This window comes from Punica granatum, chromosome 7, assembly GCF_007655135.1.
Source record: "Punica granatum isolate Tunisia-2019 chromosome 7, ASM765513v2, whole genome shotgun sequence".
Taxonomy (NCBI): domain Eukaryota; kingdom Viridiplantae; phylum Streptophyta; class Magnoliopsida; order Myrtales; family Lythraceae; genus Punica; species Punica granatum.
In genome coordinates, this window is record NC_045133.1 from 28,705,650 (window position 1) to 28,731,583 (window position 25,934).

Sequence of the window (25,934 nt, forward strand, 5' to 3'; positions counted from 1 at the left end):
ATTAGCCATGCCTTTTTAAAAATTCACAAGTTCAAAAGCACCGAGATACGTGCCATGTGTAGCATGGATATCTAGGGAGTCCTCGTATATCTTGACTTAAGTCTAGGCCCAATTTGAGGCAGCTCAAGTCGGGGTATACGAGTCCTCTCTGAACCACTTCCAGGCGGAACGATCGGTTTCTTGGCTCTTTCGGGGTCTTCACAACCCCGATTGATCCAAGAGATCGGTTGACACCGGCTATTGACTTTCGATAGTCTGAGTTGCATGATCTTGATTTTTCATACACGCACATATTTTTTCGGTTCAAGAGCATGACTACCGGTTCTTGACCCGCCGACACCCTAGCGGTGTTCGTGCTCACATTTCCCTAAGTTTGTGTTTAAAACGAGTTAAAATACGAAAAATAGATTAACCTCAAACTCGACTTAACCAAACATAGGCAAATAGTCAAGCAAAGGGCTAGGTTTTGGATTTTAGGTGAAAACACTCTTAATCTGTAAAAGCCACATTGTCATGATACAAAATAATTTAAAAACAACCCACACATTCGAGAATTGATTACAAATATCGTGTTTGTCGAGTCCACTAAAATAACGCCGAATGCTACATGCCCTCTCCATCACCGCTTTTGTCTGCTTTAGGATATGATTTGCATGCCAAGATACCTCGATTAATAATCGGTTAACTCACGTAAATTCGACAATAACAAAACCCCATTGTTTGTTTATTTGCGTTTATTTGTTACATATTTGCACTTATTTGTTATGCGGGTTGAGCCCGATCCTTTAGAATACGATTCACCCAAGGTCCAATGCCCCTAACTGTCGATCACGGGGTCCAATGCCCCCATATATCGAGTGCGCATTTTAATTTAATTTTCAGTCTTTTCTAAACCACACGGTGAGCACGAGTGAAATAATGACCGAACGCGAACTAATCGGGATTCAATCGTTGTAATTTGTATTCTTATTTATTTGAGAGAACAATGTAATGATTTATTATGTACATTTATTCATGTAAGAATCCGGTCAGATAATGAACGGTCCGAGTGCTGAATTGGTCAAGTCGATTTACCTACCTAAGGACGAGTAAACCCAATGCCTCGCGGTTTCGGTTCGCGAGGAACGTCGACCATCATGGTCCGATGTACCGTTGCGTGAGGATAGCGAACCGATTCCTCGATGTACGGGCCTACTCATTTCTTAGGTTCTTAATCCGAATCGATCATTTTCTTCGAATTTACGGTGTCAAAACGGGCGAGCCAAGTGCAACCCTAAACATGCGGTAAATAAATAAAATGGCAAGCCTAGCAAGTTAGAGTACCGAAATGGCGTGCGAGATATATGCCCACACGTAATAGAATCCTTGAATTCTGCATTTCCGGTTCCGTACAGACCATTGCTTTAGCATACTAGGTGTATCCCATACCCCTAGAGTCGGGCAACTCATCGGCCCTCGACCTTCGGATTGTAAACAGGTAATGACGACTCATTCTCACATGCGTTCGTTGCGCGTCCCCGGGAAGGTGAATACTCCCAAGCCGCGTTGCATAGGCGCGCATGCGTGCCCCGATAAGACGAAATTTGGGTACGCACATTGAGCATGTAAGAGAAAACTCGACTTGTGGTCTAGTAAAAAACCCAAGAAAGCAGAAAAAGAGTAGGTGCGAAGGGCACGTGGCATGTGTAAGCAAGTGAAAGAAAGACAACATGTTATCATGCGAGGATGAGTATTGAGAAATTGAATTACATGTCTCCCACACCAGCCAAAAAAAAGGAAAAAATGAACTTGTATAGGGCTTGGATTTCACCATTCAACAACTCAGACTTTTGAATTAAAAATGGGTCAAAATCCGCACAAGTCTGAGTGAAAATTTAGAAATTTGAGTATGTAATAGGAAAATATTGTTTTATAAATAAATAAATAAATATATATATATATATAATATAACAAAAGAAAGAAAAGAAAAAAAGGCTAGCTGCAGTCACCGACAAATATTGTTTTACAGTTTGGACTTTTGGAGCTAACGAGATCGATGATCAATCATTCAAACGTTGAAATTATGAACTTTCCATCAACGCTAGCTATTACTGCATTGCTCTTGTAATTGGCGACTCGAATTATATGTGGCTCCTCTCCACTATATATGGAGCTTCTAGCTCTCCCTCACCTTCAAAGGACACTGTCCCAGGCCGGTTGATTTTCCACTCCACATTTATCTCTTTTAGATTTGAGTGATTGTCTTGTCTTCTTAATAAGGGTTATAGGGTTTTAGGCCTATAGGAATGTGTGGTGAGCAAGGCCTTTAGTAGTGACGTTATACTTCAATTTTAGGTTCACTCTCCTAATCTGAATCTTCGTCTGTGATTTAGTGGTTCAGGAATAGTCAAGGTAAGTAACCCCGACTCATTTCTATTATTTTCGAAATATGAAATGAAATATCTAGCATGTTAATGAAATTATTCTAATTGCTATATTATTGAAAAAGAATTATCACTATTATGAGCATGAATGATTTTATGATTTTTAAAACTAGGATCAAGTATATCTAAACCTATATATTGATATATGATATTAATTTTAGTGAACTTTTTTAAGTACCATATCTTATTGATATTGAACTATCAATTTACGAATTTATAAAATATGAAGTATATCCTATGATACTCTTTTGAGTATTTGAAATTTTCTGGAAATGGGAATTCATTATGATTATTGGAAAAGGTTATTTGAAATACCTTTGGGCTTTGAGCATAAGAACTGTTTGGGTAAATGGCAACGGAAAAAAAAAAGTACTCCAAATTACCAAATTTATAGGGAATCAAATTATTGAATTTGTTATGTTTTAACCCATTCCTAAAGGCCTTGCTCATCACACATGTAAACTTTCATAAGTGATTAAACTCAAATATTTCTGCCTAAAAAGTCGAGCCTTTAGATCATATAACTCAAGTCTAATATAAATCCCAGTTATTTTTGCTTAGTGGCCCGTGCGTAATTTGTTCATTTTTTACTATTAACGCCACAAACAACCCACCCTTCATTTATAAAGTCAATACTTTTCTTCTTGATCGATAGAGCGTTTGGATCCGACTCATCATATAGTTCCCTTTTATATAAGTATTGGCCAGTACTATGCGAAAGAAAGTCTCCCTCTATATATATACACACACATTATTGTCAGTTGATCTCCATTTTACTCGTTCAGGTAACTAGAAAACGAAAATCAAGAAATGAATTATATTGCGTGTTGTGTTGCCAAATTAACATATATGCACATATATTATTTTTTCGGTGGGTATATGCACATACATTATTTGTGCGAAGAGCAATGGATAGGTAGCACAATCATTATGAAGAAAGATGAGTAGCTTTGAGTTATTTCCGGTTGAGTGGTTTCTTACGATAGTGAGAATGGCTACTTGAGACGCCCCATTTGCTCAAAATCTTGATCTCTCCAATAAGTCTTCATTTGTCCAATCAAATCAAATATCCCATCCGCCCTATATATGTTCAAGTTGAAGGGACTTCATTCTCATAATCCCCCCCTTTCTTGCCATGTTCATGTTGACTTTCTTTGTCCGCAGACGTCCAAGTATGGGTTGTCAAGTCTTTGACAATGTCGTTCCTCCCTCTAATAATAGCATTAGCCTAATTCTTTGATTTCAGGTAGAAAATGAATATTACTTATGTATATATCTTTCTACCTAGTCTATCTCTCCATTAAATACAAAATTAAATCCCCTTCATAGACCTTTTTTTTTTTTTCAAAATTGTGAGAGACATTTCTCTTATAATTTCGCGGGATTGAATATTTAAAGTTATTCTCCCTTCCAACAAGTGCGCTTTTCGAGATTCAAAGTTGTGTTTTCCTTCTTATGGGGGTTGTAGCCGCTTACCACTCAACAAACACTTTGTTGGTCATTCATCGACTAATTTGTTACGTGCCATTCTACCCAAAAAATTCAAAGATGTTACTCGTACATGGTACTACTCTTCCTCTTACTTTTTAATTTTCCGGGTATTTTGAAGCTTTATATTCAACAACCATGTGCCTCATCTATTGATATTTCAAAGCAGATCTACTGATGCAACTAATTTTTTTTTTAAATGTGTAGAGCAATGACGTAACTCCCGTCAATTAATAGGTTGCATGTTTAATTCTCATGGAAGATTATCTGTGTTTTTTATTAGATATTATTATTTTTGTTTCATTATACTAAGTTCATCACTTTCTTTGTGACTATATATATATATATTCCATTTTTGGTACATCCAGATAATTCTTCTTTCTCTTTTCCATAATCTAGACACCAGCCTGTAGAATAACTTAGCTTGATCAACTGCGTATGGCACGTGCATGGAATAACATATGCATGGAAGCATTAAATTGGGAAGACCGCTGATCAATTGATAATCAAGGAGATTGCACGTAGAAGTGTCTCAATATTCTCAACACATTTAAAAAGAAAAACAATTCAGGTTATTTACCTAAAAAAATTCAATTTTTTTATATTTTATCAATTCTAATACAAATATTTTTTCTCGACCTAAAAATACACAAATTATCATTTTGATATCAACGTTAGTATGCCTCGATTCTTCTTGGGCCTATTCTGCGTTTCAAAACTTAAAATGATGATGTCACTGAAAATGTATAAGATTTACATGTTCTATTTCGATAAATTGAGATTCGCATATTTATTAATCATTGAAATTTTAACAATACATGCACAATTTGAAATAGCTAGTCTTGGTAAAGAGGAACTTCCTTGACAGTAATATAAGAGCATCACCAAAGGGATGGAGAGAATCCCAATTTTGGTGGGTACCACTAATTGGAACTGCCCAAATTTTGTGTTCTTATTGGAGAGTTTCAACAAATTGGGACCAGTCCCAATTTAGAGGGACCGGTCTTAATTTCTTTGTGCCAATGAAAAGTTGACAAGAATCTAGGAGGGAGAAGGGAGGCCAATGCCGGGCCTTTATTTTTATTTTTTTGATTTTTTATTTGAGCCGTTGGCTGGCTCAAATCTTTATTTATTTTCTTTTTTTTTATTGGCAACGGCCGCATTTTGGCAACAACTTTTTTAATCACCTACTGTTTTTAATTAATGTTAGTTCTGTAACGTTTTTAATTGTGCGATGTTTTTAATTATACAACGGTTAAGTCATGTAACGCTTTTAGTTATGTAATATTTTAATTATATAATGTTGTTGACTGTGTGATGTTTTTTGTAATGTAGTATTTAAAATTATATAATGTATTTTATAATGTAATGTTTAAAATTATTTTATAATGTTGTTAAAATTATATAATGTTGAAACTCGTTACTAGTTCCAAAAAAATAGTTTTGAATTTTTAGATTTAACTTTTGAAAAATAAATGTTTAAGGCTATGAGAACAAATCATAAGCAATATAATTTTTAAAAAAATTTCAATAAAAATTATTCCAAAATTAATATATTATATTTTTATCCAACCCAAAAATCAAATTGCATGACAAAAAATATTTATAATAAAATATGTTAATTCTTTTTTAATATGAAAATCATGTAGAATCAAAGTTGGTTCCCTTCATTAGAGAGAAAGAGTCCCAATTTCAGAAGAGTCCAATTTTTATGACGTATTGATTAGGTGGCATTTATGTGACACGTAGCTGGGTCAAAATTGGAACCCAAAATGGGACTAGCATTGGTTTCTAATGTTCCCGTCAGCTGTTCACTAATCACCATGAGAAATGATGATGATGATGATAATTTAGTAGCCAACCTTCCATTATTTCTCTTATCATAGTATCGTTATATATGAATGGGATTGGACGTATTCTGAGATCCTCGATCAGTCAAGTGGTTATCAAGCAAGCATATCATCTTATTACCTTCAACTTGTCAATCATTTTGCCAGCAAACTTGTGTCGATTGAATTTAATAATACTAATTGAACCATTCATGATCAGGTGGTATTCACATTTACATAACTGAAAGTATATATTTGTAAGGATCCCAATCTAATTTTGATATTGAAACAGGCATTTGTAATGCAGGATATGCATAGAATTGCATTGGCGGCTTTAAGGGCGGTCTAGATTAAATTCTTAATGTGGTTGAAGGCATGATTTAGATAATTTTTTTATGCCTACATTTCTCGATGACTGCAGAACATGATATATATTTATATTTATGCATACAACGTCGAGTTTTGATTGAGCTAGCTAGCGGGCTAATATAGATATATAAGCACATCAGCATCCGCTGATGTAATTAGGCAGATAGATTAGACTAGCCATTGCCTCCTGAAGCCACTGATCATCATCGTTGTCTTGCAGCTTGATCTGCCAATTTATAAATGACATGTAACTAATTAAGTAAATTTGAATTAACAACTGCATGCATGATTTTAGGGTTTACGTCCTAAAATAATGATATGTATCTCTTTCATATTTTAATTTAGTCATACATAAATACGTAGGTCCAACTCAAAATTCACATCAATTGCTAAACAATTACCTGGACATCATCGCCAAAGAATAAGTCATTTTGTTGTTGAGGGTTTTCAGTTTTCTTCATAGATGCAATTTCTTCATCACATGAGTCGTTGTTCCTTGCAAATCTCCCACGAACTCGGACTCTTCTGTCTGCGAGGGTTTTACGACAAGCATACTGCATATCGATAATCATAAATATCATAATATTGCACATCCATAATCACAACAATCACACTAGTATGTGGTAATATATACTAGGTGCAAGAGATCAGAGAGAGAAGGATACTACAATATAAATGATGGATGGATTATGGGCGTTTGCTCCAATTTTTCCATGGAAAAAAATGATGGATGGATTAAACTGAAAATATGTCAAAGTGTTTTTTAAGAGCATATCAAAGCGTATTTGTGTGTACACAAATGTATAATCATGAACTGGAATCCAGACATACTAGCATTTCCACACGCGCTTTCAAAAATTCTTGCTTAAAAAATTGTCTAGATTTTTTTAATCCTTTTAGAATTTGTTGATTTTAGAAAATAGATAGCTGATGAGATATTGGAGGGGGTTTTTGAAATAATAGAGTTTTGATTTTTTATATATTTTATTTTCCGTGTCTTCCTTCAAATTTAGGAGAGGTTTTAGTAGCTAATGTATATAATGAAGTTTAACATTAGAAAAAATGATGATGGTTGCAAAATAAGGTTTTCCCTAATAATAGTTTAAGATGTCGCAAGCTGACCATCGAATAAATAAAATAATTACCACCGAAGAAAAAATGTTGCAAGCTTGTAAGTGTAGTACATGATTTGCATAACACGTCATGAGGGAATACATAATGAGAGACATTTGGAGAGTGTGATTTACTTATAATGTAAATGTGTATACGAAATGATTAATGAATATTTTCCATTAATAATGAGAGAGATACCTTGATCGTCTTGTTAAAGTTCCTCTGGTTTCTCTTCTTCAGGTATCTAAGAATTCTGTCTTTCCTTTCCTCCGCGGTGTATCGCCCAATTTTGGTACTAGAATCATCAATCAGCGGCACTTGCTTGGCTTGAATTCCCTGCCAAGCAAAAACTTAACTGGTCTTGTTAATTAGTTATATATATAAATAGATGCATAAAATTAATAAATATACACAAACACAAATTATATATACACACAAATATACACAAACACAAATATACACAGACACATATATTTACTATTTCCATCAGCTTCAGCTTCACACTGACTCGTATAATCTCAATTATTCATTGTGATTTCAAGTTTTCTCAGCCGTTAATTTGCCGTATGCATGCATCAGGTAAAGAAAAGCCGCAAACCAGACACTTCAGATCCTATTAAACAGCACCCTGGTTCGTATGCATTCAATCTAGCACTACGTATATATAATGAACTTAGGCAGGAAAAAAAAGAAAAAAAAGAAAAAAAAATTGATGATGAGTCATTTACCCATTTTATGTCTTGAAGAGCATGACAAAGTGGTTTGAAGCGATCATCGGAGTCACAGCAATCCATCCCAAAATCAGTACACAAGTCATTGCGGTATAAGCAACTTTCCGGACCCAGCTGGTTCCCACTGTTAAAGCTGCTGCATGAGGAGTATAGATCAGGCACGATCATATCTGATATGCCGAGCCTCTCTGGATTTGTTGAGAACTGGATTGACGACTCAGATTTGAGCGGCACGCTTATCTGATGATGATCAATAAGCTGGTGGGTAGGGAAGGTTTGTTGGTGATCATCAGCCCACATTGCACCAGTATTGTAAATCATCGTTGGGCTTGGATATGCATTCCCCAAGGTACTGAACTTTCCCCGGGCATGAATGTGAGGAACCTGCACGTTATTGCTATGAGCAGCCGAGAGTTGGCAGAATTCATCTTCATGATCATCTGGGAAGATTGTTTGATAAGAGTATGGTTGAGAAGTAGAAGCCATTTGATCACGCGCCCGAAAGAAATCTGACTTTGTCCCAGGGAAACGATATGTATGCGTATGTCACCTTGAAAAGGATAAGTATACGCACACAAATCTCTCTCTCTCTCTCTCTATATATATATATATATATAGATAGGCGCTTTCAATTGATTGTGCGGATATTTATGGTTTGAGGTCTAATAAATAGTGCATGTCATGTGGCGGTCTGGCTCTTTTTTGGCCAAGTTGCCTCTTAGCCCCAGCATCGAATAGGGGCAATTGGTGGAGTGTGGGGTAGCCTCATTTTTCTATTTTTCTTTTTATTTTTTTTAAACTTCCTTTTCTTTTCCCTTTTAATTTTTTCGAAGCCCCCACCCCACTGTTTCCTTTTATTTCTTTTTTTGGGCCCAGCCTGCCACTAATATATATATATATATATAATATACATACATATTTGTATTGTTAAAAATTCTATTCACGGAAAACAAACACAACACGAAGAACCCATACAATCAACAATTAAGAAAAAAGAGAGAGTTTTGTATGTAGACCCGGTTCGAGGCATGTTATGGAATACGCTGACTTCAAAATAAATGCTACCTTGGTGCAATAGCATGGTGACTTCCTACTCCCAAGATATAACGAACCACGCTGGATCTTTTAATGTGCACTGAAATAGAAAATTCTAAGAACTTAGAAATTTCTCAATTACTCTTGAAAATTTTGTAATAGAAAGGAGGTTTTTAAACTTATAGTATTTGGAAGAACTTTGGGAGATGGAGATGGAGACAGAATTATTGGAAAGGCAAGGGAGTTTTCTGAATAGTTTATAAGAGTGAGAGAGAATGGGTATTTATAATAGTGAACATCATTTTTGTGTCTTTTCAATATGTAGACAAATTCATTTATAAAATAAATGAATATATCCCTTTAATTAAAATACATGACTCTCTACAATTAAGGAGACTTACCTCCAATTATCCAAGAGTCATATCTTTCTACAAATAATCATCCAAGACAATTAATTTCAAATCACCAAAATAAATGATTAATATAAAATAAATCAATATATATATATATATATTAATTCGGTCTTCTTTAATGAAAGCCTCTCATTTGAGTTAGGAGAAGTTTCTACATAGAACTTTTAAATAAATCCTAGCTCATATTCAATCATCTCTTCGAATTCCATATATTAATATCTAAATAAAAAAAATAAGGATATGAACACAATATATACACATTAAGCAAATTTGAAGACTAAACAGATAAATTTTTTTTTTCTAGGGTTGGCTGTTTGAACTTAAGTAAGCATATTTAGTTAATCAATTATGTTTCATATTAGATTACATTTTTATTTTGAAAATTACAAGTGGATTGTGGAGTATCAAGAAATTTTATTACTAAAAAACTTTTAAAAAATTGCATATTTTCGATGATTGGCTGGTTAATATATGAGAAATTTTTTCGATTCGTGAACAAATACTGAATATTTAAAGAGTATTTTGGTATAAAAAAATTATTATTAACTCGTGCTCTAAACAACTCGCAGGTCTATACCTAGTTAACCCAATTCCTCACCAACAAAATTATTACTCCAATCCAATTATCATAGTAAAATTTATTGAACTCATACTATATTTCATTAGTGTTGTATTCCATGAATGTTAGAAACTACTCTATATTAATTGCATGTTGTAATACATAAATATAGAATTTTTCAAACAATTAGAAGTTTCCTCTATCATGGGAAATGATCTTCAAAGTGCATGATACTTTTCAAATTTAATGTGCTAAATCATTATAACATATAAAAGCCAAAAAATGCAATGTGGATGCACTGTTCAAACTCATTTTGGAACCCCTAGCTCTACCATGAGTATCCTTGTAATTCCATTCAACGGAATTTTGGCACATTTTTTTTTAAAAGATCAAGTTCAACGAATGATTTCTAATTAGTTATATTATTGATATATATTAATTAATTATTAAGATCCTATCACAAATAATGAAAAACTTAACTCGAGATCTAAAAATGGCACTTCAAGATACACAATTTTTAGGTTATTTACATATCTACGAAAATAATTAAAGTACCATGCAAATTATAAATAGATATATTTCTTTAAAGTTAAATTGGTCATTTTTAGTTATAAAAGTAAAATAATATATTATCTTTCCACTTTTAATCTTATTAATATTTTACAACTTTTGAAAATACAGTGAACTTTATATTCCAGCAAATTTTCCATGCAACGCACGTGTTATACCCTAATTTCCCATAAACATAAAAAAATATTTATTTTACTCATTGTCATTCCATTCACTATGCACTTTTCTATACCCCACGCTATCTCTATTTTTTATAAGCACCTATACATATTTTAAGATTATAATTATATGATCTCTCTATGAGTATATTGATTGCTTTATACGTGTAGAGTATGTATTTGTTTATTGTCATCTATGGTATTATGAGTTTAAATTACTTGGACCCACAAAATTGTCCTATTTGATTGGGGCACATTACTAATAATCTAGACGGCCGTGGTTCCCACTGAAATGATGATGTCACCGGTTGATTATGTGGATTCCCATTTTGGTGATAATTTTTATTTCCCCCCGCCCCGAAAACACCATTCTCCATTCTCCCATACACTAGTCGGCGACCTCACCATGAACCTTGGCACGCCATTACCGCCACCCTCACTCGAGCCACTGTCAAGGCCTTTGTTGACCCCATCGCAGCCACCATCGCTTGTATAAGTAGAGATAATTTTTATAAATATCTATTAATATGCTGGAAAAAATAAGGTTTCAAAACGTTAAAATCAACAAAATCATGGTTTTAAAATAGTTCACTGGACATTGTTTCTGCTTAAAAATCAACACCAAAAGCACTTATGCAACCGTCACTACACTTCCAAACAAGTCTTTAGTTTAAATATGATACAATATATAATAAGATAGAGGAATTGAAGGACAATATTTTTCCTTTGATATTATTAGCAACTTTCTTTTCTTCCACGTGTCAATCTCGTCTTGTTTTGCTCTTCTCTTAACCTTCCACTTCTACGTTCTATTACATTTTTTTTAAAAAAAATTATATGTCCAATTTTTACATTTTATTTTTCTTACCCTTAATTTCATTATTCCTTTTCCCCATTCATCCATCATGAGCGTATAAATATTATAACTGGAGTGTGGTTTGCCTAGGCTAAAGCGTGTACTATGCATGGGTAAGTTTCTAGTATAAAATTAATAGAAATTTTATATGACCAATTATTTCGCTCGAGTCATGAAAGCAAAAGTATATATTATACTTTAATCAAGCTTGACAGTTTTCCAATATATATATATATATAAATATATATATATATATATCTGTGTATGTGTGTATATATGATCAGTCTAATAGCTAGCACAGCTAGCAAGAACAACAGAAAAATGAGAACTATAGAAGGCAATATTAAAGTGGGCATTTAGTTTCGGAGCAGAGTGACAACTCTATTTTACTCCATCAAGTGGAGAGAAAATAATTCTTGGAATTTATTATTAAAGAATTAATTGTATTAATAGTTAAAAAAAATATATGAAAAAATTTATTATAAAATTGAAAAAGAATATAAAAAAGTAACGAATGGTTTGAATAATTTAATATTAAAAAATTAATTGTAATTAATAATGGTTTAAAAAAATATGTGAGAGAATTTATCATTGAATTGGAGAAAAAAATAAAAAAAGTAATGATTTTATTATTGAATTTAGTGAAAAATAGACTAGTGAAGAGGGGATTAGATTTATTGTCTATCCATTTATTTATCTTTTATATTATTTTAATAATTTACTTTATTGTCTTATATATTTTGCTTAATCTTTTATAAATAAAATAAGAAGGATGAAAAATTTGCTTATTTTTTAGTGACGTTAGGGAGAAAGCAAACGTATTTTGCACTCTCGCAAATTTTTAATTTTATATTATTTTAAGTTTAATTTGTTATCTTATTTATTTTGTTTAAATCTCGTATATAATTTTGTCTTATTAGGCTATGTAAAAATAAAAAAAATATTATTTAATTCATAATAAAGGAAAGTTAAATAGTCGGTCTTATGACCTTTTCTTTTTGTGCTCAACTCTTTTGTTACCATTCTCACAAAAAATAAAAGATGTATAATAGTACGCAATAAGACGCCATGCAGGAGAATACTCTTTATTGGACCATCTGCATGGTCTGTGCCCAAACTTACATGTCCGTGGGCACACGTGGACCGCGGGATTAGTCGGGCGAAACCCGAACACTATCGTTATCTAAAAAAAGAAAAAGATTTGAGGGGATAAAAAATTTATAATTTTCTAGGAAATTTACCATAATATTTATTCTTTCTCTGTCATATCTTGTAAATAATGACAACTATTTTTAATAATTTTTTGGATATTACAACAAAAAAAAATCATTAGTAAATTAGTGAGATGAAAAATAAAGAATACAAAGCCTATATTCGAAGTGGGAAAATATAGTTGTACATCCATGGCAAAGCACAAGCAGCAATACGCCAGTAAAAGCACATAAACTTATATACTTTTGAGCGACAATACGAGGGAGAATAGGAAAGTTTCCGTACTCATGCAAACCTTTGTAATTTTATATAATTTTGATAATTTATTTTATTATTATATAATTTATTTAAGAAAATAATAAAAAAGAAAATTTTCTCCGCATGATGCATACGTATTTTGTTTCATTAGGCGATTTAAAAGTGAAAATAAATATATTATTTGATATGTTAAAAAGGAAACGAAATAATTGGTCCTATTACGTACTTTTTTTTTTGCGCTCGATCCCTCTTGTTATCTTTCCCATCAAAAAGAGAAAAAAAGAATAGTAGCATGTGATAAACCAGAGATGAGACCTTAAGTTCATGATTTTCTGGGTAAGTTAGTATAATACTTATTCTTTCTTTCTCATATCCTACAAAAAAAATTCTTCAATATTACAACAAAAAAGTTCACCTGTAAATTAGTAAGAAAAGAAATAGAGATATAAAGCCCATACGAAAAGTATGAAAAAAAGAAGTGCCGTATACCTATGGCAAAGTATGAGCAGCAATATGCTTACATATATACATATATATCACACAGGTGAGTTCTTTTTTTGGCGATGGAACAGAGAGCATATAGTGTTGGTTGGAATGACACTGGGTCAAGCTACAAGGGATATATTGGGGATGGGATGCTGTTGGTGATTTATTCTGATCATACAATCACTTCAGTCGGTACGAAATAGATATGCATTTTGTTTACACAAAAAAAAAAATCCTTTCTTTTGCTGAAGGACCATTATTATATCTTCCATTAATTATTAGAGAAAAAACAGATTTTACCCAGAAAAATCCATTTTATGTGTCGGAAAATGCCCGAAAAAAGAGAACTATATATATATATATATATACCCTTAGGCCATGTTGATCAATAACAGCCAGGGCTTATCCCGTGCATAAATCAATTTTCAACCTGCATATCTTAGTTAGATCGCAGGTGTCTCTCTCTTTTCTCTACCTGCGATCTAACTAAGATATGCAGGTTGAAAATTGATTTATGTACGGGACAAGTCCTGGCTGTTATTCTGACCTCTCCAAAAAAGTTGTAGATCGTCCATGAGGCTCAATAACGGAATTAAAACTTGGTTGATTTGAAAATTTTTAATATATGATGTGAGGCACTAGGTTGATTTGAAAATTATAATTATATCATGTGAGGCGTATATAAATCTAAGCAAATATCTATATTACTTTTATCAATTATAAGGGGTTTATATATAGGCCTGCTTCTAATACAAGGAAATTAATTATTTGTTTTTTTAATGAACAATTACATCATTATTAATTTTTAGGTGTTAAAACCCTAAGAAATTATTGCGCTTGATACTTTGCCCAGATATATGCTTATGTGATTGGACCAATCATGGTAGTGAGAACACGTGGCATCATCCTCATATGTCTAATGTACAAATAATTAATACACAAATTGAACAATTACTTTGCTTCAATTTTACTATGAAAAAAATGCTTCATGTATATTGAGAAATTATTTTAAAATGATATTCCAAAATTAAAGCAAAGTAATTGTTCAATTTATACAAATAACAGTTTGTATAGATTATTGTAAGTTCTAATAGATTTATAGATACGTATGAAACTAGATATTTGATTCTGAACATATGTATATACAATACTAAAATTCGAGACAGTATGTCGAGAAGTGCTACACTGAACGGAGAAGGCTTTTCCTTGCGTGACCCTTCGTGTGATCGACAATAACAATGTGACAAGTGGTGTAATGTTGTGATGACATCTCGCTTTTGAAACGGAAATGACATACAATGGAAGACTAAAAGACTAACATATAATGAATCTATTTAATTGCTAAGTTGACTCTTCCATACACCATTTTCATGAAAGGGAGACGGAGTATTATGGAGAAGTATTGTTGTTTTGCCTAAAGAAATTTACTGATTTGCATGAAATTATTGGAAATTACTTCACAGAAGAACCTGTGAGATATTATCACGCAAAGATTTCATGCATCTCATCATTTTTTCTAATTCAAAGTGATTATATTGAATCCTTTTTCTGGTCCAATACTTCTTTTAGGCTGTATTCGATGATCGATTATGTTCTAGGTATGCATTTGGAACTAGGATGGTCATCGGAAACATGCTTTGATAAATGATATGAATAAAACACTTGAATTTGCCAGAATTCGGATGGATCAAGATGCAAAATTTTTCTTCACATTTTCTTGAGATGCTTCTTAAATGGAAAACTCATTTTTATAGAGGTTCTAACAAAAGAATTTATATTAGTAATTTTAGAAGTTATTGAATAATTTTAACTCGCGCATGCGCTGGCATGTCCGACTAGTTTAAATAAAATTGAAAGAAGAAAACAGTTGGATGCAATAACTCTAGCTCGTGCGTATGTGTCGGACCGTCATCTTGTTAGATGAAAATAACTTAAGGCAATCCAAGTTGTAATAAACTCAATACCTATGTTATCATTTATTTCTTATTTCATTTGCACTATAATTAAAATGCTAGCAATACTAAAATGAAGTTCACCGAAACAAAAAAATGAAACTCGGGAATCTACCTAGAAAAGGAAATTCAGCACGATCTTCCCAGTAATAATAAGAAGAATTCTGCCCAACATATTTTTCTTTTGGCTAAATAATATTTCTTTTTTTTAATTAGTACAGATTACAGTCCATCTTTTATTTCTTAAGTTATATATATATATATATTTTGGGAGAAGTATTTCTTAAGTTATAGTTAGATGGTATATATACTTGTGCCTACTATTTCCATCAAAAGAAAAGTGTGCCAAATAATTTTTAGTCATTTTTCCATTTATTTTTCCATATTTATGTTAAAATTTGGTCATAATAAATTAGTACCCTCATAGAGAAACAATTCGACTGGAGTTGGAGTAAAGTAGATAACCGGAAAAAGAAAAATTAGGGACACTTCCCCAATTTTGAAATACTTTTACCCATTTTTCCATTTATTTTACCCTAGTAACGTTAGAATTGTGACGCTTGTCTCAGCATAGCCAATCACGTCACCAAAAAGATGGCGACTCCAATAACTCGTCACCATAGGTCCTCTATAGCATCACGATAGATCTTTTTTTTGTTTAGTGAGTAGTTTTGACAATATGATTTTTTTTTCCTTTAATAAACATATGAGGAGAATGCTACACATGCCTCCTCATTACAACAATAGTAGATCCAATCATGTAATTGTTCACCTTGGGTGAGGTATTCCCGCATAATAATTTCTCAGCTCGATGAAGAGAACTCTTTTTGTTTTCCTTTTCTTTCTTTCCTTTTAAAAAAATATTTAACATTACTTGCTGCAAATTGACATCTCAAAACTTCTTGTTATTTCAGTAAACCTATTCTTGATAATTTATTTTTGCTCTGATGAAACATTAAGAGTCAAAGATGTACACACTAATTCGCGGCAACTTGCGCCCTATATTGGATTAAGGAAACATATTATATATATATATATATATGTATGTGTATATCTGGGAAATCAAGAGTGATGCATGCATGTGAGTAACTATTCCCTCGATCGCCTTAGAAAAAGAAAGAAAGCTGTACGCGGCAACAGTACGGCTAAAGATCTGACCTATACTACGAACCAAACCTCCACCCCTTAAAAGAGCCCGAGAGAATCTACTACCACATGGCCTCCATAAGTGAGAAATTGTGGTACGAGGATATCTGATATAAACTGGTGAGATTAAGTATTATAATCGAAACATTTGTCAATAATATTAAGTGTCCAATTAATAACAAGACAATAACGATATAATACCCCTCAATTATAGAGTCATTCAAATATGTCATTTAAGGAAATAATTTTTATAACCAGAATAAAAAAAATAATAATTATAGAAAGTAACTCATACAATATTCTAAATCCCTAAAATATATATCTTGAGATCCCTAGACTCTTAAAAAAAACCCTAAGATGCATAACCGGAAACCCTATATAACCCAATATATTACCTTAAACTAACCCTATAAATCTTAAAATCCTGTTTTATGGTTTAAGAGTTCTATACTTATTTTTAGAAATAATTTAGGGTCATAGAGTTTTAGAGTTATACAATTCTAAGGTCTTTTGGGGATTAAGGGTTATTTTTTGTTAATTACGATTCTATTTTAATATTTGGACTATTTATTTTTTAAAAAAAAAATTTGGGTGTAAAATATTATTTCCTGAAATGTTATATAGATGACTTTTAATTGAGGTATATTTTAGGTAATGTTATTGTCATTATCAATTGCACATGTGATGTACGTCCAATTATAATATTTGGTCTCGCTATCTCATATGAGGTATTCTCGTGCAATATTTACCTTTGTTCTCTCACATGCACTTACCAAATATTTTTCTTTTTCTTTTTTTATGTCAAGCATATCTAATTTATGCCATGAAAGCATGCATATTTTATTTTAATTTTTTTTGTTGCGTCTTATGGTTTTCGAAAGTTCAACGGGTCCCCGATTAATTCAATTTAAGCTAGGTTAGCCCACTAAGGAATAAAACTCTCTCAAAATAGATTTTTACAATTCACAAGACTCAAACTCGAGATCCTTGCTTATCGAAAATAAATATCGAATCGTTTGAACCAATCCATATCAATAAGGATGCACATTTTATTGAATTGCAGTTTGCAAGTTTTCTCTTTCTAATTTATCCTTCCAATTTGAGAGAACTGTATACCGGACAGTGCATAGCTGAAACTCTTCTTTGTTTATTTGTACAGGAGATTTTGTGATAATATATATACACACATATAACGAATTCATGCTGCATATGCGGAAATCAATGAGTATATGGAGGGAAAATGTATGCTGTTGTTCTTTATCCAAAGAAAAGGAAAAATATGCATGTGGTAGTTATGAGTTTCATCAGGTTTCGACGTTTATTTATTCAGAAAAGAAAACAGATTAATGCACTTATATAATTAGGATGCGAGTTAGAAGTATATGACGAAGTCTCGGGAAAAAAAATAGAAGTATATGAAGACCGCCAATATGTATATCATTATATGTATATATGTACATATACCTATTAATTAATAATGTCTGATATATTATTAACGAACGACCAATCGAGATCATATGTGCACATATATATATATATATATATATATATATATAGAAAGACAGGGCTAGCTAGTTAGATGATAAGACCGTATTGAATGAGAATGGAATTTGTTCGCCTCCATCACATCAAACATACTTGCGCAGATAAGGTGGGAAAAAGGAGGGAAAAAAGCACCTGCAAGTGTTACTTTCATGTGCATGCTATAAATATTATTAAACTTATTATATATATATATATATATCGCTCTAAACCTCAAACATGAATATTTGACGAGAGTATCTTATTACCTTAAACTTTTGTTGGACCAAAAGGAAAAAAAAAAGAAAAAAGTTGCACCTTTTTCCTTCAAAGCAATGTACAATTAAAGGCCCCTAGCAAGCTTAGTCGCAATTATCTGTTCTTTCCGATTTGGCTCCTCTTTTATGGAAGTGCTTTTCTGTTTAGTTTGAATAAATAAATAAATAAATAAATAAATAATATATATATATATATATATATATTGGTATCTGGTTCAAAAAGATCACCTGAATGACATGAAACAGAAGCATATGAAAATCTCTCAATATCTCCAAAAGATTCCACATATATTCCTCAACTTTGATTTCTTCGCTAGCTTGCTACCCCACATTGAAGATCAAGTTTCTTTGATAATCATGTGTTTATGCGTTTGCCAGTCGAACCTTGCCTAAAATATCCTCGCTACTCAAAATCTAAAATAATAATAATAATAATAATAATCGAAGATGGTATAATACAATGCGTATATTCTCACCTGATAATCAAGAGGTTTCATATTCGATACTTGGTGAGACTATCGCCCGTTAATAAGTTTTTAAAATTATTATATCTTTATACTAGACCATTGAGTCTCCCTTGTAATCGAAAAATAAAAAGATCTCGCTATCCTGCGTGACATTTGTGCATATAAAATCTAATATTTCCTTCTTCTTCTTATTATTGTTATTATTTTTTGGAGTGATCCACCTGGTACAATGGGCCCCTATAACTAATCTAAATTTGATCCGATTCGATCCTCTTCTAATTATGAATTTTTTTATATTTATAAATATTCAAATTCAAGACTTAACAGAAAAAAAAGTGTTGAACTGTCTCAGTCAACCCACATCAGTTCTTTCCTTGGAATACATGAGAGATCAATATTAGGGAAGGAGATCGAGCGCACTGGTCGTACACATAAGAAGAAGCCAAAACTTAAGAAAATATTTGCCCGGGATCGCCCCAAAAAATGAAGGCAGTAAAAAAGAGGGGGAGAGAGAGAGAGAGAGAGAGAGAGAGAAAGAGACTGACATGAGACAGAAAGTAATATTATTTCTCTTTTAAAGTCCAATCATAAGAAATGAACGTTAATCTTTGTCTAATAGTAAAAAATAGATTAAAAAAATCAAATTTAAAATTCCTCAATTACTATACGAGATTATTGTACGTTATCTTTCTCAAAAAATTTTAATTTGTAGATTTTTCTTTTTTATGGTAAACTCTCTTCCTTCTTCAAAGCTGCTCCCTCCTCAGTGTGCCCTTCTCAGATTATACTCAAACCAATTTGCCTGCACTGAGGACCGCTGAGACTACTTTTTTAACTTTATGATTTGCCTGAGCTGTATGCTTAAGGGTATGCTTGCAAGGAATAAGTCGTCCCAGCTATATATCAATCTGCCGAGTGCCAACACAAGTGGGCTGGTCTATACATACGGTCGGCCAACTATCTCATGTTCAAGCATGCATGTTGTCCCCTGGACCAATTTCTTGAGCATAAGATCACTACAGCACATCACTGCGATTGCGGTGAAAATATTCCTAGCTAGACACACAGACAACTATTGCATGTGGTTTCTATTCTCTTACTCTCTCTCTCTCTCTCTCTGACACTCTCTGCGTGCAAAGCTGAGAACCAATTGGTCAAAAGATTTTTCTTTCTTTGTTTTACTCGAATTGGTCAAAGATTTGTCATGCTCTTTATTTATTTATTTGTTTATTTTTTGGATTAATGACTATATTGTTGATTACAAACACAAACAACATACAAAGGGCAAAAGCTCACTCGCCAAATGCTATTAGTACTGATTAAAAACCGCAAAGCAACAAAAAGAAGAGAGCCCCAGAAGACAGAGGCTCAACTAGCATAATAAAACATGCTCAAGAACAACAGAATTGATATGGCACCAATTTGACTGAAGCATACATTTAGGTCTCGATACCCAAACTAACACACAAAAGCAAAAACAGAGTTTGCAAAATGCATAATCAATCTTTGGGACAGATAAAACCTTCATCTTCTATATGATTTTAGGAAAAACTATCAAAATGGTTATTGAAAGATTTTAAAATTAATAAATTATTATTTGAAAGATTTTTTAAAACAAAATGATCATTGAAATATCAGTATCCATAATATTTTGATACCACCGTCAATATTCCATAAGTGAAGTTACAAAAAAATGACATGGACGCTTATGTGGCATTTAGTAGACAAACGATCCAGATTAACATTGCACATCATTATATACGACGTTGTTTTTGTCCTCCAGTTAAAAAAAAAAAAATCCGGTCCACACTCGTCGTCACCATCATCCCCTCCGTCCCCCATCTACAGTCAAATTTAGGGCAAGCTACATATTACAAAATAGAGCACAAAACATAAAGAGTTTGGACACACGGACTTAGACCAGACGAACCCGACGTCGCCCCTCATCAGAATAGTAGTTTTCCGGGCTTAAAAGACTCAAAGATTCCTTTCACCTATATACATATATATAATGAGTTCAGAAGAGTTTTACGATAATAGCGTCAAATCTGATCATTCCGTCGAAAGAGCAATTAATACAGTTCACTTCGCTTGACCTATTAATTCACTGTCGTCTTCTGGATCCTTAACCCTTGTAATTAATACTCCTACAAATAGCCAGTCAAGCTCTTTATCTACATACATATATACTAAGGGCCCGTTTGGTTAGTGAGTTAAAATCACCATGATTTTAACTTTAACTTTAACTCTACACTACACAACAAAACACACATTTGAAAAGTCAAACTGGTGGGGCTCATATCTTATTCAAACACACAATCTCATTATACACAATTATCTACTACATCCATTCATTTTATTTATTACCGACTTCATCTTATTTCCGCTTGCCATATTGCATCTGCAATACGGTTACGTAATGCATCCATTTCCCTGCTTCTCATGTTTACGTCAACCCGATCTCCAATTAGATGAGGAGGATTTCGGAATTCATCGTAATATTGCCATGCATTTTCATGCTCTGCGAATAAACTGTCGTGATAATTATTAAGCCGAATGAAATTATGCAATACGAAGCATGCAAGAGTAATTTGTCCTTGGCAAACCAGGCCGTAATTTGGCATTGACCGCAGTATGGCAAATCTGCTCTTCAGCACCCCAAAACACCGCTCGATAACATTACGAACGGATGCGTGCCGCTGATTGAATAACTCTTTCTCCGTCGTTGGTGGTGTGTCGTCATTAAAGTCACTGCGATGGTACCTCTGCCCTTTGTAAGGAGCCATATAACCGGGAATATTGGGGTATCCAGCATCAACAACATAATATTGTTCTGCAATATTATAAATATTGATCTAATATATAAGAGTTGTAAAATGTAATTATGGAAATACATACGCGATTGACAACAAAACATGCGATATGAGTAAGAACTTACCACCATATGGAGCGGGGAATGTCTGCAATGTAGCAGAATCGGACAAAATTCTCGAGTCGTGAGCCGAACCCTCCCATCCAGTCACGACATGTGTGAACATCATGTCATGCGAACAAGCGGCGAGAACATTTTGCGTAATCTCGTTATTTCGATCGCGATACACGCCTCTCACCGATGAAGGAACAGTAGCCGACACGTGTGTTCCATCGATTGCTCCAATGCAATTCTACGAGAATAATGGAAAGAATACGAATTACAAATTAATTGGAAAACTTAACTGCCAAATTAATATCTCATTCTACTGCTCATACCTTAAAGAATGGGTACCATTTTCGGCATCTCTGAATTTCAGGTTGCACGTCAACGTTCCTCCGTCTTATGTATGTTGGTGACAATGAATGAATTCCTCTAACTATTACCTTGATGAGCCGTGACACCGTCTCCTTAGAATGCTGAAAGCGTTCGGCAACCACAGACAATCGCGTACTATGTCCAACAACCATTAAGAACATGCCGACCATTTCCTCGACGGTTGTACCTTTCCTGGTATTTCTGATTCCACAGTTTGCCCTTAACGTATCGCACAAGTTATGAAATACGTGAGGGTGCATCCTGAAATTCTCGAAACACCTTGTGTCATTGGCAAGAACTTCCTCTATGTAATGTCTACCTTGTAGCGTTGAGGTTCTACAAGGAATGTTGCGCGGGACATGTTGTTCGGCCGCTGCATTCTCAAGCGCAAGATAAATCCACATAAGCTCATTATCGTAATCTTCTTCATCACTTGGTTGAGTTTCATTTCGTCGTGAATTACCATGTCTTGGCATCGTGCCTTCCTTTTTGCTCAGCAGACTATAGTGAGAAACAAAATGGCATCAACTACGTAAGTTGGATTTTTACGGTGAAACGAATCAAGTTTCAACCACTGTATACGAATGCAAGAAATTATGCACAAACAAAATAGACAAATAGCACAGCATTTACATATAACCAAGGCAAACAATCAAAGCAACGTACTTGCACACACAACAATATAAAAGGGAAGTGTTTATTTAATGTCATAGCATTTAAACGATACGAAATTACGATAGAGTTGAGGATGCATCATGCCCACTCAAGGGGCAACAAGGCGACGAACCCATGGAAGCCTTGTATCATCGAGCAAGCACATGAACATACGCCTTGTCTGCTCATCCTTTGATAGACAATCACTGGCCACGAGGTACTCTTCAATGGACAGTTGTGGACGCAAAACATTCAGTACAGCCATCGACTCCTCGATAGAACCCGGAGCTGGTTTCGGAGGGCTCGTCACAGATTTACTTCTCTTCGATGTCGGAGGGGTACAAATTCTCTCCTTCTCCCTCCTGCTCATATTGCACTTCAACATGTCGAGGCACTCTTGCAATCGGGAGTCAGCGTTGGAACTCCTTCTACGCACTTGCCGACGGGACGCTGTAACAACAGGTTCGGCAACCTCATGGACCGGGTCATCACTATCGCCGGAGCCCTCTTCAAGATTGACTGGTTCTTTTCCCCGATTTGCCGCTGCTGCTAGGAAGTCTTCTTCCATGCGTGCATAAGTTTTTGGGCTCTTTGGTGGTTCCGCAGACGAAATTCGTAACGCACCTGTTGCTGTCTTAGATCTGAACAACTCATTTAATGAGTTGTAATGCTTGAAGCCTTTTGCTTGGAAACTCTTGTACCCACTGTTCTTTTGCATGTAAATAAAAATGAACAGTTGCACAGTAACGACTTACACTAAAAACATACAAATTGGAAATCATCAGTAAGTCAGGTTATTATTACTATACCTTAATAAATTTGTCCCACACATGAGCACTTGCCTTCACCGTGTTGGTTGTCTCATCCCAACCGACACCAGTGTGCGAAACAAGCTCAGTGAACTGTGTGTATTGGGTCCGCAGCCTTCGAAGCTTCTGCTGCAACTTCTTGATGCCGAGAGTGGTGCCTGGAAATTGCTCTTCCAGCTCCTTATTCATTTGTTGCCAATCCTTTCCTTTCCAAGATGTAGTATGCGTCCTTGTGAACTTCTCAAGCAACACGTCAATGAAAGCACTCTCCAATGCATCTGTCCACTCAAGTATTCCATCACCCTTGGGGGCCATCTCTTGCTAAATGCTGCAGCAAAAACTTACAAAGCCACGCACGTAACTACCATTATGAAACCACGAACTGTTCAGCGCAAATATCAGTCCAATGCAGTACAGATCAGATTCACACGCAGGTCATGCAAGAAGGGAGTCAGCAACGGTAAAACAGCAAATACGTGATAATCGTAGTATGGCAAATGCAAATACATAACGGTACCTAACGCTGAACAATCCGACAAACAAGTTTCGAGCCAGCAGAATATCAGTCCAATTCAGCGAGCAGAAGAAGCGAAAAATCAGCGAAACACAGCTGGCAAGAAACACAGGTCAGACTATACTGCTCATACAACACGCGAACTGAAATTGGAATACTCCAAAATACAAGCTATCTATTTATGTAGTCCTCGCGTTGTGCGGGCTTTTGTAATTTTCTATTTTTTGTAAATATTTGCTGTAAAACATATAAAATATTACTTGGAAAAAAGATTCCATATTAATGAAGAGATTAATATCGTACAGCTATATGCATAGCAATCACTGAATGAAAAAGCCCGCCCATGCAGCCCATGCAGCGAAGATTGACCCAAGAAAAAACCTAGGCTGCAAACATGAGGGGTTTGTGGATTTGGCCACATGATTGGGATGACTATGTTTTGTTGTCTATTTTACAAGTGTATATGCTGGTTATTCAAAATTTATCTAAGTATTTAATTTTTCTTTTTGCGGTGCATATCATAAGTTGTCAAAACTTTAAGAGGTACGGAATGATAGAATCAAGTGGAAGAGGATTCCATTTCAGTAATTAGCTAATTGCGTTTTTTTTTATAAGTTAATTAGCTAATTGTTACTGAGATTGGCGATGATACTTAGCAAGAATACATAAGCTAGTATGGCGCAGATGACCCGGAAAAAAAAGAATAAAACAAATAAAAAAGCTAGTATGGAGCACAACCAAAATTGACAATCCAATCCATCACACTGAACAACATAAACATTGCATTATTCTTACTAAATTAATTTCGCAGTCTTGTGTTTGGACATTATTAACACTGAATTTCTGTAATGCATCAATCAGTCAGTCACAGCAACAATCGATCAGATCAATTTCATCGAACGCTTTCTCACATACATTTCATCGAACAGCTAATGTACATATCTGAAACCATTCTGTGTTAAGCAACCAACGCAGCTCATAAACACAAAGTTACATTAAATTGGTCCAACAAATTCACCAAACAAATGCAATACAGATCAGAATCTAACGGAAATTAACAAAATAAACGAAGGGAGTCAACGACCGCTCAGTAACAGCATTGAAATTCCCGACACCGTAACCCGCAAATCAACGATACAATTCAAATTGGACATAAAATAGGTCGTAGAAATTACCTAGAATGTCGATATGGAAGTTGAAAGTGAGCTGAGGCACTTCTTAAGAAGAGAACACACTGGTAGGGGACCGGCTTTGTTCGTAATCCTGGAATTGCTTCGCTTCCGACACGACGCTGTCTCACCGGTGTAGGGGCTACTCTTTGTCGCAGAGGACAAGCACGGTAGAACAGAAATCGACTCCTTAAGCTTGAGATGTCGAGCAGAGGAAGAAGAAGGATGGGGGGCCAACTTACAGGGTCGTAGGGGAAGAACACGGATGAAAAAGGGGTGGGGGGGGGCAGGCATCATTCGTTTGCCAAACGATAATTGAAAGTCAAGGGGATTTATGAAATGGGGCCCACAACGGTCATTAACCCATTTTGTCTTCTACCTCAGTTAAAATCAAAGTTAAAGTTTTCGTGACTTTAACTCCGAATCCAAACGGCCCGTAATATTCTAATTCGTGCGCTGTACATGTCTATTTTTTATGGTAATTATTCGCTTGGAATAAAAATTTTAAATAATAATCCCAATATATTCAAGACTCATTTTGAATAGTTTAGTGACAACTTGCTACTAATTAACTTATTCAATTGCGTTGGGTCTTTAATTTCTTTTTTCAAAAATAATATTTTGTTACACCATTA

The 25,934-nt window shown here is 34.1% G+C and overlaps 3 protein-coding genes across 3 annotated transcripts; all 3 read right to left on the minus strand.

Moving 5' to 3' along the window:
- Positions 1 to 5,977: 5,977 nt before the first annotated feature.
- On the minus strand, positions 5,978 to 8,600 carry LOC116215032. The gene is made up of 4 exons (XM_031550590.1): positions 7,951 to 8,600; positions 7,421 to 7,558; positions 6,511 to 6,663; positions 5,978 to 6,335 (listed from the first exon to the last, which is right to left on the minus strand). Exons 1-4 carry the CDS (start codon positions 8,437 to 8,439, stop codon positions 6,246 to 6,248), a joined length of 870 nt encoding a protein of 289 aa, XP_031406450.1. The 5' UTR covers positions 8,440 to 8,600; the 3' UTR covers positions 5,978 to 6,245.
- Positions 8,601 to 21,331: 12,731 nt separating this feature from the next.
- On the minus strand, positions 21,332 to 22,629 carry LOC116214605 (protein ALP1-like). The gene is made up of 4 exons (XM_031549983.1): positions 22,114 to 22,629; positions 21,803 to 22,028; positions 21,471 to 21,697; positions 21,332 to 21,385 (listed from the first exon to the last, which is right to left on the minus strand). Exons 1-4 carry the CDS (start codon positions 22,627 to 22,629, stop codon positions 21,332 to 21,334), a joined length of 1,023 nt encoding a protein of 340 aa, XP_031405843.1.
- Positions 22,630 to 22,916: 287 nt separating this feature from the next.
- LOC116214606 lies at positions 22,917 to 23,931 on the minus strand. The gene is made up of 2 exons (XM_031549984.1): positions 23,617 to 23,931; positions 22,917 to 23,516 (listed from the first exon to the last, which is right to left on the minus strand). Exons 1-2 carry the CDS (start codon positions 23,929 to 23,931, stop codon positions 22,917 to 22,919), a joined length of 915 nt encoding a protein of 304 aa, XP_031405844.1.
- Positions 23,932 to 25,934: the final 2,003 nt, after the last annotated feature.